The sequence below is a fragment of the Crocuta crocuta genome, unplaced genomic scaffold, assembly GCF_008692635.1.
Source record: "Crocuta crocuta isolate KB4526 unplaced genomic scaffold, BGI_CrCroc_1.0 scaffold204, whole genome shotgun sequence".
NCBI classification, from domain to species: Eukaryota; Metazoa; Chordata; class Mammalia; order Carnivora; family Hyaenidae; genus Crocuta; species Crocuta crocuta.
Window position 1 is genome coordinate 1,498,486 of NW_027529603.1, and position 13,430 is coordinate 1,511,915.

General features: G+C 43.8%; 1 protein-coding gene across 2 annotated transcripts in view; it reads right to left on the reverse strand.

The window, feature by feature from the left end:
• The window catches only part of KIF24 (kinesin family member 24), a 73,765-nt gene that overhangs the window by 2,491 nt on the left and 57,844 nt on the right, over nucleotides 1–13,430 (reverse strand). The window contains exons 9-11 of one of the 2 annotated variants that reach the window (XM_077761888.1): nucleotides 8,982–9,053; nucleotides 6,246–6,355; nucleotides 214–2,436 (exon numbers count right to left, since the gene is read on the reverse strand). In XM_077761888.1, coding sequence (XP_077618014.1) covers nucleotides 214–2,436; nucleotides 6,246–6,355; nucleotides 8,982–9,053 — 2,405 coding nt within the window. The remainder of the gene's footprint in view (nucleotides 1–213; nucleotides 2,437–6,245; nucleotides 6,356–8,981; nucleotides 9,054–13,430) is intronic. The other variant, XM_077761889.1, reaches the window with a different exon arrangement.

Here is a 13,430-nt window from a genome sequence, read left to right on the forward strand (position 1 = left end):
TGGTGGGCCTGCTCCCATACATTTTATTCTTGCTGTTCATGTCAGGTGCATCTAGGTAGGCTCCCTTGAAAAGCTGGACAAAGCCTCTCTAGTTGTAGAATAGTTCTGACCCTGAGCCAGCAATAGCAATTCCCGGAACAGACAAAACATTAACCTGGGGTGGAAGTAGGGGTGCCAGAGGGGCTGGAGTCTTGGGGAGAGTGTCCAACTTACTGTGCATGCCCCAGAGTGAGCTGATGGACTGTTCCTGCCATCTCTGGAGAGCAGCTGGGGATCAAGGGAGAGCCTGGCCTTGCTAAGCACCTTGAGATCAGCCTGTATTTGAGCCATACGACGTCTCTATTGGAGCAGGGCAACCTGATGGGGTCTGTGGACAAACTCCGCTTCTGCCAACCAAGCCCTGTTGGATGTTTTCTTTCCTGGGTCCAGGTTTGGTCAGCCATATCACTGCTTTCTGTTTGTGAGGTGAATATAGGCCCAGGGTGGGTTCCTCCAGTATGAATGGTGGGGAAGGGCTTTACTGGGAAACCTTGGGAGCTGTTCAGCTCTGTCTCCTCAGCATCAGCATCATACTGCTGGCTACCCACATGTTCCTGGGAGAAAAGCGCAGTCTCTCGGCTCTCGCAGACCCCTCCTAGGTCAGCCTCACTTGTGGGCAGCTTGTCAGGTGGGTGCTGATGGATGGGTGATGGGGACAGAGGTGGAAGATCACCACCAGGCTTATTGTCAGGGGGAGATGATGAGAGCCACAGGTGCCCAGTTGCTGAAGAGATTGGCAGGAGTTCCTTTTGATCATCAGATGACTTTGTGTGGTCGACAGCTGAGCCCCCTGTGTCTGCCGCCACTAGACTGTGCACAGGCCCATCCTGGGCCAGCTGCTCCAAGGAAAGAGAGCCCTCATTGTCTGTGTTCTCCAGGAGGGACACAGTGAGGGGAGCCATCACTCCAGAAGCATATTCAGAGCATGGGCCTGATTCCCCTCTAGAGTCTTCTTCTTGGTAAGCATAACTGTTTCTCACTGTTGGGCTGACTTGGCTGACTTCTCTCAGAGGTGTGCTGACTATGTCTCTTTGGTCTGGAGATCCTGGAACTGCAGTGTGGGATAGTGAGAAAATGAAACCATCTTCCTCCAGGGATGGTGAAGTACCCTCGGCCTGTCCAGGAACCTCACTTTTGAAGGCATTCTGTCTGAGATCAAAGGCTGGGCTGCCACCTCTTCTCTGGCCATACACAAAGTCTACCTGTGAGCAGTAAGGCTTCTCTGCCAAGTTGTCTCTGGGAGAAGGCGCTGAGGAGGTAGAGTCCTCTCTGCTCCAGTCCAAAGGCACCTTACTTGGGCTGTGACCATGATTAACTGCTGCTTTTCTGTGGCTTGTGGGGTCCCTGGAGTACATCCAGCTCCCAGTTAGACTTTTCTCGTCGCCATCTGTCCTGGAGTTAAAAAGCAGACTTCGCTGCCTTTCAGCTACCTGCTCCTCAGGTCCTTGCTCCCTCTGATGAAGGAAGAACGAACCCTCACTATTCTCTAGGGTGTTTCTCTGCTTTGTGGTCCTCTGACTGGAAACATGTGAAAAAGAATCTTCACTGAAATCACTGTCATCAAGGTCCTCAGCTTGGGCTGCATCCTGGTTCTCAGAATAAGAGCAGAAGGGAGGAGGGGTCTCCTTCTGGAGCTGCCCCTCTAGGGGCCTGTGCTGGCATAAAAACCTTTCCAGTGGTTGGTACTTTAACTTCTGCTGGAGGAGAGGCGGCTGCTGGAACTGCTGGTGATAAAAGCGCAAATGTTCCTCCCTCTCCTTCTGATGTGGAGGGATGTCTGTCCAAGCTTCAGAGGCAGACCTGGCAGGTGTGCTCCCCTTACTGCCCTGACTGAATTCTGCTAAGTGGTGGAGGTTGCCGGCAGAGAGCTCAACTCGTGACACAAGCTGCTTCTGCACCGGCTGCACAGTCTGCACTTTCTTGCACTTGGAGGGCAGTTTGCCATGCACGGGGTCTTCTGGGCCAGGGGTCCTGCTTCCCCCCCTGTGGGCAGCTTTGTTGGTGGTTTGGTTTTTCTCAGAGCACAGTGAAGCAGACTCTTCCGCTCTTTTTTTGGCTGAATGTCCAGACCGTGTGACTGCCTTCACAGGGCCAGTCTGAATAACCCACTCTTGGGGAAGATTCCCTCTGGATCCACCCCTTTTACTGGGAACTTTAGGTACAGGAGCAAAAGGGATATTGGGTGGGTGGTTGGCCAGAGGATGGGCCTTCCCTCTCACGGAGCCAGGAGCTGCTGTGAATGACTGAAGTCCCAGCTTGACTTTTTTAGGAGAACATTTGTCCCCTGGCAGGGCCACAGGGGAGCTCTGGATTCGTTTTGGAGAAGAGTTTCCAGAGGTCCGATTTTGACTGGTAGCTGAAGCACAACATTTAATGCCTTTCTTTAGTTCTTTGACCCTGTAAATTACCATTTTACGTTAAATGTGTATTCCTGCATGCTCCTTAATTCCTTTTCTATATTTTTTCAAAAACCAAAAAGTATTACAAAAAAGATGAGTGTATTCTCTGAGGATGTAAGCATATACCCAGCATTCTATGATCAGAAGTTTTGGAAATCACCTTAGTCCAATGGGATAGGCCCGGGAAGCTAGTCTCTGAACTGCACTACATTCATGTAGGACCCATGCTGTACTTCCTGAAGGTGGGCCAACTCAGGAGACTGGGGTCTACCCACGCATCTGCTATTCCATAGCCAGAGCCCACGTTTCTTGCAGTCCATCTCCTTTCAGGCTTCTCTAAGAAAATGAGTTCCCTCAAACTTGCTAGAACTCAGGAAGCAAAACCTTCTGGAAATAGGCTTGTCCTAATTCTACTAAAGGAAAAGTGACCTGTCTTCCTAGGGTTTCTCAACCTTAGCACAGTGTTAAATGGAAAACCAGGTAATTCTTTGTTGTGGGGAGCTGTCCTATGTTGTGCCCTGTGGGATGGTTAGCAGCATCCTTGGCTTCCATCTACTAAATGCCAGAAGCACTTCTAAGTCATGATAATCAAAAATGTCTCTAGACATTGCCAAGTGTCCCATGGGAGGCAAAGTTGCCTCCGAGTTAGAGAAATATAGAACCATGCTCTATTCAGCATGGGAATTTTAGAGAAGATGGGAAAGCCAGAATTAGGTGTCTGCTAGGATTTAGTTGTTAAGATCAGTCTCTTACTCTGTGATATTTACAAACACTGTAGGGATTTAGAATTACAATGGGACATCAAGGAAAAATGTGACTCTACAGTGGTTTGTAGATTCTTCATTAAAATCTCCTAGGATGTGGGGTGCCCAGCTGGCTCAGTCCATGGAGCATGTGACTCTTGATGTCAGGGTCAGGAGTTCAATCCCCCCGTTGGGCGAGGAGCCTACTTAATTAAAAAAATATATTTAAAAATCCCCTAGAAGGAAGCAGTACTTCTGCTTAGGGGCTCCTATAAAATGTCTTTTCCATTATTTTAAGTGTATCCATTTATTTTGAGAGAGACTGAGAACATGAGCAGGGGAGGGGCAGAGACAGAGGGAGAGAGAGAATCTTTAGCAGGCTCCACACTGCCAGCAGTGCCTGATGTGGGGCTTAAATCCATGAACTGTGAGATCATGACCTGAGCCGAAACCCAAAGTCAGATGATTTAACCAACTAAGCCACCCAGTTGCCCCCCCCCCTTTTTTAGTTTATTTTGTGAGAGAGTGCATGTACGTAAGCAAGGGAGGGGCAGAAAGAGAAGGAGAGAGAGAATTCCAAGCAGGTTCCACTCTGTCAGTGCAGAGCCTGATGTGGGCTGGATCCCACAAACCAAGAGATCATGACCTGAGCCATGATTAAGAGTCAGATACTTAACCGACTGAGCCACCCAAATGCCCCTCCATTGTTTTGGTTTCAATCTAATCATTACCAGTAGCCAAATGACCCCTGGCCATTTCTGAAAACCAAGATTGTAAGTCTGATTTGATTTAAATCTATCCTTTCTGTAAGTCTGAGAGCCAAAGCAGGCAGGTAACATAGCTAAGCAAAGAGATGTAGGATGTGACTAAATATACACGAATTGTGTCCACAGGCCTTTGTTTAGGTGTTGCAGTGGGGCATACATATAAGCAATGGGCTGAGAGGTGCCACAGGATGTCTAAGTGGTTCCAAATTACGTCCCGTTACAAAAATCTCAAGTATTTTAGTTTCATTAATATAGAAACACCAATATTTCCCCCAGGAGTCACAGTAAATAACTATACAAAGCTGAGTGCCAGAAGGAATCCTACAAGTAATTTGGTCATTGATGCTAAATGCTTCCAAAGTACTCTTCCTGTCACCAAAATCAGAGCTATCACTGAGCTCTTCTGATATACTGATTAAAGGAGTCCAGCTGGAACTTTATTTTTGGACTACTTAGCAACATTCTTCTAGGCCTCATTTAAGCACATTAAACAAGTGGCTTTCATTTATTTATTTATTTATTTTGAGAGAGACAGCATGAGTGAATGAATGAGGAGTGGAGATGGGGGGGAGGGAGGGAGGGGGAGGGGGGCAGAGGGAGGGAGAGAGGGAGAGAGAATCCCAAGCCCCCTCCATGCTCTCAGCACAGAGCCCAACTCAGGGCTCAATTTTATGAAATGTGAGATCATAACCTGAGCCAAAATCAAGAGTTGGGTGCTTAACCAACTGAGCCACCCAGGTGCCCCTCATTTATTTTCAATAATGTATCAGACTACTTCAAATGAATCTATTGTACTTTTTCCATTCTTTTTAAAGCCAAAATTATTTCAAATAATTTTGCAATTATACTTAATACATCCCCTATGAGAAAGGGTTATTTTCATCTTCCTTTACTGAGTCACTGAGGAGATGGTCTTATACTCTGCTTCTAATGATGAAGTTCTTACTTTAAGCAATTGAGAACAATGTCTATGATATGGGGAGTGGGTGGGGTTATGAAACAAGTTTGGCTTACTGTTAATAACTGTTGAAGCTAGGTAATGGGTACATGGGGGTAAAGAATTTCAAGCCATATTGGGTTTTTGGAAACAAAACCCATCTCATCTTCTAGCTGATCTCAGTTCATGAAGTAGCCTTTCTCCTAGCAGTGCTAGTGTGCAGGCATTAGAAAATCATGCAATAAAAGAAACCTATTTTGGGGGACCTATTAATATGATTATTGCTTAAATTAACACATGTTGAGTAGTCACTATGTGCCCAGCACATTGCTAAGTCCTTCACATATATTATCCTCACTGGTTCCACGTAACTGTTGTATGATGTAGATGCTAATACCCTGTCAGATAAGGAAACTGAACCCAAAACTTTTGCCCAAGACCACTCAGCTGTTTTGGGGCAGAAACAAGGTATTTATTGGCCTAGATAGTCTTGACTCCAGAGCTCTTGAAACCACTGTGTAAAGTATCTCTCCTATCTAAATGAGATGGTACACAGAGTGCCTCACCCTAACACTCAGGAAGAGCTCCTCCTCTCATTCACAAATATTTATTGTGCATCTAGTAGGTACCAAGCACTGTCTGAGCAATAGATTCAGAAGAGAGAAAGATAAGGTTTCCTGTTTTTGTTGAACTTAAATGATACCTCATATTTCCTTCTCAATGAATTTCATAAAATGTCATGGATACTAAAGATTCTTCCAGGGGCGCCTGGGTGGCTTAGTCGGTTAAGCGTCCGACTTTCGCTTAGGTCATGATCTCGCGGTTCGTGGGTTTGGGCCCCGCGTCGGGCTCTGTGCTGACTGCCAGCTCAGAGCCTGGAGCCTGTTTCAGTCTGTGACTCCCTCTCTCTCTGACCCTCCCCTGCTCACGCTGTCTCTCTCTCTCTCTCTCCTAGAAATAAGTAAAACATTAAAAAAAAAATAATGTCTCCTGAAAGAAGTTTTTTTAAATTCTCTTCTGGACCTACATAGCTCTAAGTGACTCTGCCTTAACAAGTAACATTCTGTCCCTTACAATTAGGGCTGAGGCTAGCAGGAAGAAAACTTCAAAAAGAAAGATTTCATTTCCCACTAGCCATTTAAAAATCACCGATGGAGTTGTCTCCTGAACCAGGCAACGTGTCCTCATCCTCTCATCACATTCACACCTATAAATGGCAAGGCCTACTAGGTCACGACCAATTGCACATTCCCCTGGGACAAGTATCACTGCCTCAAGAACAGGCTTCTGGAGCTCAAGATCAGACCCCTATGTGTGTATGAGACCCGCACACATGACCTGCTACCTGAGAGCAACTTACCGGTCAGCGTAACGCAAGGTATTCAGAGTGTGTTCGGTGGCCATGTGGCTTGGTGAGATGTTGGCAATCATGCAGGTTTTGGCATCACCAATGAAAGAATCTTTCAGGACCTGTCCAAAACAGAAGGCAAGTAAACAAAGTCAACTAACAAGAGGCATATTGACTACTTACTGTGTGCAGGACAGTGGGCCATGGCTCCCCTCCCCCCTACAAAAAGGCAGTTTACAAAGAAGAAATACAAATGATCAAGCATGTAAAAGAGGTACTCACTTCACTACCAAAGAAGTACAAACAATCCATTAAAAGTACTAGTATTTTTCACCTATAAGATTAAGACTCATGATACCTGCCCTCGTGAGGGTCCAGTGAAATGGGTACTTATCTACATTGATACACTAGCCATGTAGCAAGTACCGTGAAATGGTATAAGCTTTTGTTTTGGGAAGGCAGTTTAGCAATATGCATAAAAACATTAAAAAAAGTGCACACTTCCGGAATGTTATCGTAAAGAGAACTGCTCAACTGATCAAAAAAAAAAAAAAAAAAAAAAAAAAAAAGTACATATAGGATATGTATTACAACATAATAAAAATTGGAGAATCTAGGAGTTTATACACAGGAAACAAATTGTTAACTGAATACAATACAACCGTTAAAAATAATTATGTGGGGAACCTGGGTGGCTCAGTCAGCTAAGCATCCTACTCTTGATTTTCTGCCCAAGTCATGATCTCACAGTTCATGAGATCAAGCCCCATGCCGGGCTCTGTGCAGTCAGCACAGAGCCTACTTGGGATTCTCTCTTCCCACCCTCAGCCTCTCTGTCCCTTCCCTGCTCATCATGCTCTCTCAAAAATAAATTAACTTTAAAAAATTATGTATAGCTATACTCAGGTACATGGGAAGATCTAAAGTCTAATCTGAGTGAAAAGGTATATTACTCCATAGCTCTAAGTAGATCTACATGTAAATATATGGGCAGAGAACTGTCTGGAAGGATGTTCACCAAAACACAGCAGTGATTATCACTGGGAGGTGGAATTTTCTGGTACTTCTTACTATCTTCTTTGTACTTGTATATATGGTCTGAATAACTATTATTATTTAAAGATTTTATTTCAAGTAATCTCTACACCAAACATGGAGCTTGACCCCACAACCCCAAGATCAAGAGTCACATGCTCCACCAACTGAGCCAGCCAGGTACCCCTGAAGTATTACTTGTTGAAATTAAATAGGAACATATTTTCTGGGGATGGTGAACCTGTCTTAAAAAATAACAAAGTCAAGGGGCACCTGGGTGACTCAGTGAGTTAAGCATCTGATTTCAGCTCAGGTTATGATCTCATAGTACCGGAGTCCAAGCCCCATCTTGGGCTCTGTGTTGACAGCTCGGAGCCTGGAGCCTACTTCAGATTCTGTGTCCCCCTCTCTCTCTGTCCCTCCCCTGCTCACACTGTCTTTTTCTCTCTCTCTCTCAAAAATAAACATTAAAAAAAATAACAGAACCAATGTCAGAATCAGGACTAACCACCTATTAGAAGGGTTTTCTAAGTTTCTGGTTGAAATGTTTGAGAAGACTTATATAATCTAACCAGTTCTGACTAGTAAGTAGTTATGTTATTATAGGTTCTGCCACAGGCCCTGTAGAGCATTAGGATAGCTGCACAGAGTGAAAGCCTCTCCCCAAATACAAAGATTCTCAGAGACTGCCCCCTACCCTGGTCCATCCTCCTCTGGGCACAGGACTTGGTGCAGAATCAGAAGCACTGCCTTCACAGCAGTTTGTATGTAGGTAGACCCCTCCCTGGGCCATTGTTCAGTAGCCATTATAATGCGGACTTACTGGCATTTTCTGTTAATAAAGCACAGTTTCATGACAGAAAAATGGAGGAAAAAACTTGCCTATAGTTTTACCACTCAGAATAATCAGTTAACACATGCAGAATTTTTTTTGTGTAGGCTTTTTCCCTTATTACGTATTTTTATACTATAGATCTTGGTCATCTTTCCTATCAGTACACATCAAAAATCTAGCTCATCCAGGGCACCTGGCTGGCTCAGTAGACAAAGCATGTGACTCTTGATTTCAGGGTTTTAAGTTCAAGTCCCATGTTGGGTGTAGACATTACTTAAAAATAATTTTTTGGTTTTTTGTTGTTGTGGAGAGAGAGAGAGAGAGAGAGAGAGAGAGAGAGTGTGATGCAGCAGGGAAGAGGGGCAGAAGGAGAGAGAGAATCTTAAACAGGCTTCACACTCAGTGCAGAGCCTGATGCAGGGCTCGATCCCACAACCCTGGGATCATGACCTGAGCCGAAATCAAGAGTTGTCAGATGCTCAACTGACTGAGCCACCCAGGTGCTCCAGAAATAAACTTTTAAAAAATACATCTATCTCATTCTTTTTAATGCTAGCTGTTATTTTTTATCTTGAAACACTAGTCTAAGTCTTATAGCTAAGAAAGTACTTAGTACAGCTACACCAGGCCCCCTTCAAAGGCTTAGAGACTCCACTAAATAAAAAATGTTTCTTTGCCTCCCACTGAAGGCATCTCTGCCCAAGAATGTCCCTCTCTGCCTTGAATGAGCTCTTGGAAAGAACATGACTCTTTCCTTCCCTGGACCCCCAAGCTTAGCATCATGTATTTCTGGCAGTGGATGCTTTGCTGAATGAACAAATGAATGCAAGAACGAATGAATCAAACAGAACAAACTCAAAGCTCACATTTAACTTTACCTGAGTTAATTTGCTTTGCCTGAAGGGAGTGTGGCTGTGGTCCTGATCCAGAGCTCGGATACATTCCTTCAGCTGCAGAGTGGTAGAATAAGTAACAAGCACATCAAATATCACATGCAGAGTTAACAGATCAGACTTGTCTTAAGCCACATTCAGGCAATCCTCCAAAAGGAAGTCAAATGCCCTGGTAGTTTCTTGTCCAACAAGAAATATCAAGCTAGACTGGGAAACATCATCCTGTGCTACCTGTGTCTAGTTAAGGGCCCCCCGACACAGTTAGCCCTGGTAGTGGGGAACAGACAAACTAGGGAATTTCCCACAGACCCCAGAACCCAAGTGTAAGTGGTGGCAGATCTGGCTTGCCAGCTCCCTTTTTCTCACCTCCTCTCGTACTATTATCAGCTACGGATGTGCTAAAGAAGAGAGAGTATCTACACCACTCCCCCAACCTCCCTGCTCCCACATGCACACCTATACGTGTAGATTCCAATTAGACTCAGATAAAAATTTTTCTGAATGGGACAGAAGGAATTCTAGAGTCACAGCTGGAAAGGAACTGGGACATCACCTAAATCTACCTTCTCATTTTATTTTTTGCCGCCCTCTATTAAAAAGGCAGGGACTGTGTCCCAAAGGCAAGGGCGTTTCACTTGCTCCTGGACATAAGCCCCCTCAAAAAAGTACACATTTGAACATCACTAGTGCTCAGAGATCCAGGTATGTAGACCTCCAGGGGCAACAAGCTCATCAGAAAAAACAGGAACAGCGGGGTGGGGGGAACAGGATGAGGGAGAAGAGATCTATTTCGGAGTCCTGCATCTAGGTTAAAAGAAAGTAAATGTAAGGGAAGGGAGGAAATAGGATGGAAGGAATCCTCGGAAGTACTCGTGCTGGGGCTCACCAAGAAGAGGTAATTAGCCTTGAGAGTTTGCTATGGCTGTTCTTAGCTGTGGGCATCAATATTTGCCACTAACTCCTTTCTATCCAAAAAGCTGCAGTGAATAGGAGGGAACACTTACCCTCCATTTTTTGAAAGTTCATGTTATGCTTTTTCACTTTTACAAAAGGCCTACATTAGTACCTGTCTGTGCTAACTGAAAGAAATTTAAAGATTTTCACTTTTATTTAAAAAGGTGAAAAGTAGGGGTGCCTGGATGGCTCAGTCGGTTGAGTGTCTGACTTTGGCTCAAATCACGATCTCACGGTTTGTGAGTTTGAGCCCCACATCAGACTCTGTGCAGACAGCTCAGGGATTGGAGCCTGCTTCAGATTCTGCGTCTCCCTCTCTGCCCCTCTCCCACCCATGCTCGCTCTCTCTAAAATAAACATTAAAAAAAGTTTTAAAAAAAAAGATGAAAAGTAAAAATAGTATTCAGTGTTTATTTTGCAGCAAGCCTTGACAGGTGCAGTGTGTACCCAGAGTGGCGAGAGTGGCACCATCTAGCTCCTTCCCAGGGAAATACATTCAGCATCTCAGCACAACTATGTCTGCATCTGTGACTGACTGATTTTATTTAGTTTTGAGAGAGGGAGAGTGAGCAGGGGAGGGGCAGAGATGGGGAGAAAGAGAATCCCATGCAGGCTCCGTGCTGTCAGCTCAGAAACCAACACAGGGCTGGAATTCACAAACCGTGAGATCATGACCTGATCCAAAATCAAGAGTTGGGCACTTAACCAACTGAGGCACCTAGACACCCTTTATCTTTTTTTTAAACAGCTTTTTTAATGTAAACTCTATGCCCAATGGGGGCCTTGAACTCATGACCCTAAGATCAAGAGTCACATGCTCCACTGACTAAGCCACTAGGCTCCTCCATCTGTGCTTTATCTTGATTTAGTACACCCATTAGCAAGATGTATCCTAAGGTATCAGAAAAGCCTAAGGTTATTTTTGGTGTTTTGGGAATGCTCACATTTTTCCCATATAAATTAATGGTAATCACTTCTTTGCCTTATGCTATTTTGGCTTATGAAAGGTTTCATGGGAAAATTCTATTTTCAGATGGTGGGAGAAACCTGTATAAGGGAATTTCCCCTTTTATTACAAATATCCCCAAACTTGAACACCAGGGCAATTCTCCAAAAGGTACTACACCTGCCCCTTACATACTCAAAACCAAGTATGGCCACCAATCCCAATGACCCTTGAGTCCCATTTGCCCTGCTGAATCAAAACAAAGTATACTTTATTAAACATTAAGGGAGAACTAAGGGGAATACTCAAAAAGGAAACAAGGGGAAACTTTGTGCACCTTACAAAGGACAAGATATTTTAAAAAAATTTTTTTAATGTTTATTTTTGAAAGAGAGAAAGAAAGAGAATGCAAGAGGGGGAAGGGCAGAGAGAGGGAGACACAGAATCTGAAGCAGGTTCCAGGTTCTGAACTGTCCGACATGGGGCTTGAACCCACAGGCCACGAGATCATTACCTGAGCCCAAAGTCGGATGTTGGACTGAGCCTCCCAGGTGCCCCAAGGTTTTTTTTAATAAAGATTTTAATTTTAATTTTTTAAAAATCTTTTTTATTTTTTAGAGAAAGCAAGAGATCATGACCAGGAGAGAGGGGCTGAGGGAGAGAAAGCCTCAAGTCAGGCACCATGCCCAGTGCAGAGCCTGATGCGGGGCTTGATCCCACAACTGTGGGATCATCATTTGAGTTGAAAACAAGAGTCAGATGCTCAACTGAGCCACCCAGGTGCCCCATAAAGCATGAGATAATGATGCTGTTCTAGAAGGCTTGTTTTTAGGCTCCTTTGCATAGTCCAGCCTCAAGAGGCTGCATGACTTCCCATGGACTTCTTCCCAGGTTTTATATTTGACTTTTGGACATGAGAATCACAGATTTGTAGCTAGAGGATGTGGATCCCTGGCCAATTCACTTAATCCATCTGGGTCTTAGAATCTTAACCTGTAAATGCTATTGGTTTTGGGCCTCCTTGGAGAAATGGCTGATTCCAGGGATAGGGCAGGGAAAGCATAAAGATAAGTGTGTGACATCTTACAATGCCAAAAGGCAAGGATACGCTCAAAAATGATGGAGGATGAGGCGCCTGGGTGGCTCAATCAGTTAAGCATCTGACTTCAACTCAGGTCATGATCTCACAGTTTGTGAGTTCAAGCCCCGTGTCAAGCTCTCTGCTGTCAGCACAGAGCCCACTTCAGATCCTCTGTCCCCATCTCTCTCTGCCCCTCCCCTGCTTGTACTCACTCTTGCTCTCTCTCTCAAATTATATAAAGAAAAAAAAATGATGGGGGCATATCAAAATGATACCAGAGCCAACTTGAAAGAGCTGCCAATGGCCAAATCTGGGACAATCTGAGCAATAAAATAATAATAGAAATGTATTATAATCTAGCAAATAAAAGAAATATCCACTTGCTGTTATAAATAACCTAATAAATAAATTGGAGAAAAGGAACATCTCTTTCTTACAGAATTCCAACTAATTAATGTAAAAAGAATGATAGGAACAGGAAATCCCACCAGGTAAACACCACAGTAATAACTGCTGCAGATTAAGAATCATCAGTGGATGCCAAAATTAGGCAGCAAAAGTGTGATGTAAATAGGATATGTGCATAGTTTCAAAGTATCTTCCCATAAGATATTTATTAATTACAAAGGAAAGAATGGTAATATTACAGTGGAGAAACCTAGCACAAACCACCTTAAGTGATCAAAATTAACATCACCAGTAATAAGACTTACTGACTTCATGCACCACCTGATATGATCCACCAAGAAGGACAGAACTTCTGTGGTGTTCTTGCTAAAAATTCTTTGCCTTAATATAATCTGAGAAAACAGATAAACCCAAATTCACAATTGGTAAAATAAAAGGCCAGCACTTTTCAAAGATGTTAAAGTCACAGACAACAAAAACCAAGAAGACGATGAAAACAGGACTACTAAATGTAATATAGGATCCTAGACCCAGAAAGGACATCAGTGGGACTACTGGTGAAATTCAAACAAGGTCTGTAGATTAGTTAATAGTATTGTATTATTTTTATTATTTGAAACTATTTTATTTTAGTTTAGAGAAAGAAAGTGGGAGACAGGGGGGTGGAGGAGAGAGGGAGAGAAGTAATTTCAAGCAGGCTCCATGCTCAGCGTGGAGTCTGACACAGGGCTCGATCCCATGACTCTGGGATCATGACCTGAGCTGAAATCAACAGTTGGACACTCAACTAAGCCACTAGGCACCCCTTTAAAATTTTCTTTTTTCAGTTAATAGGATTATAACCAATGTTAATTTCCTGATTTAGATCATTTTATTATGGTTACATATGGTTAATACTCTGGATGCTGTGCATTTATTTTGCATTTTTGTAAAACTTAAAATTGTTCAAAAATTAAAAAGGTAAAAACAGATGCTGAGGGTCTCCCTCACCTTTCTAGCCTTGCAATTTATCCTTCATGAGGCCTGGAAATAAAGTACCTAGCTA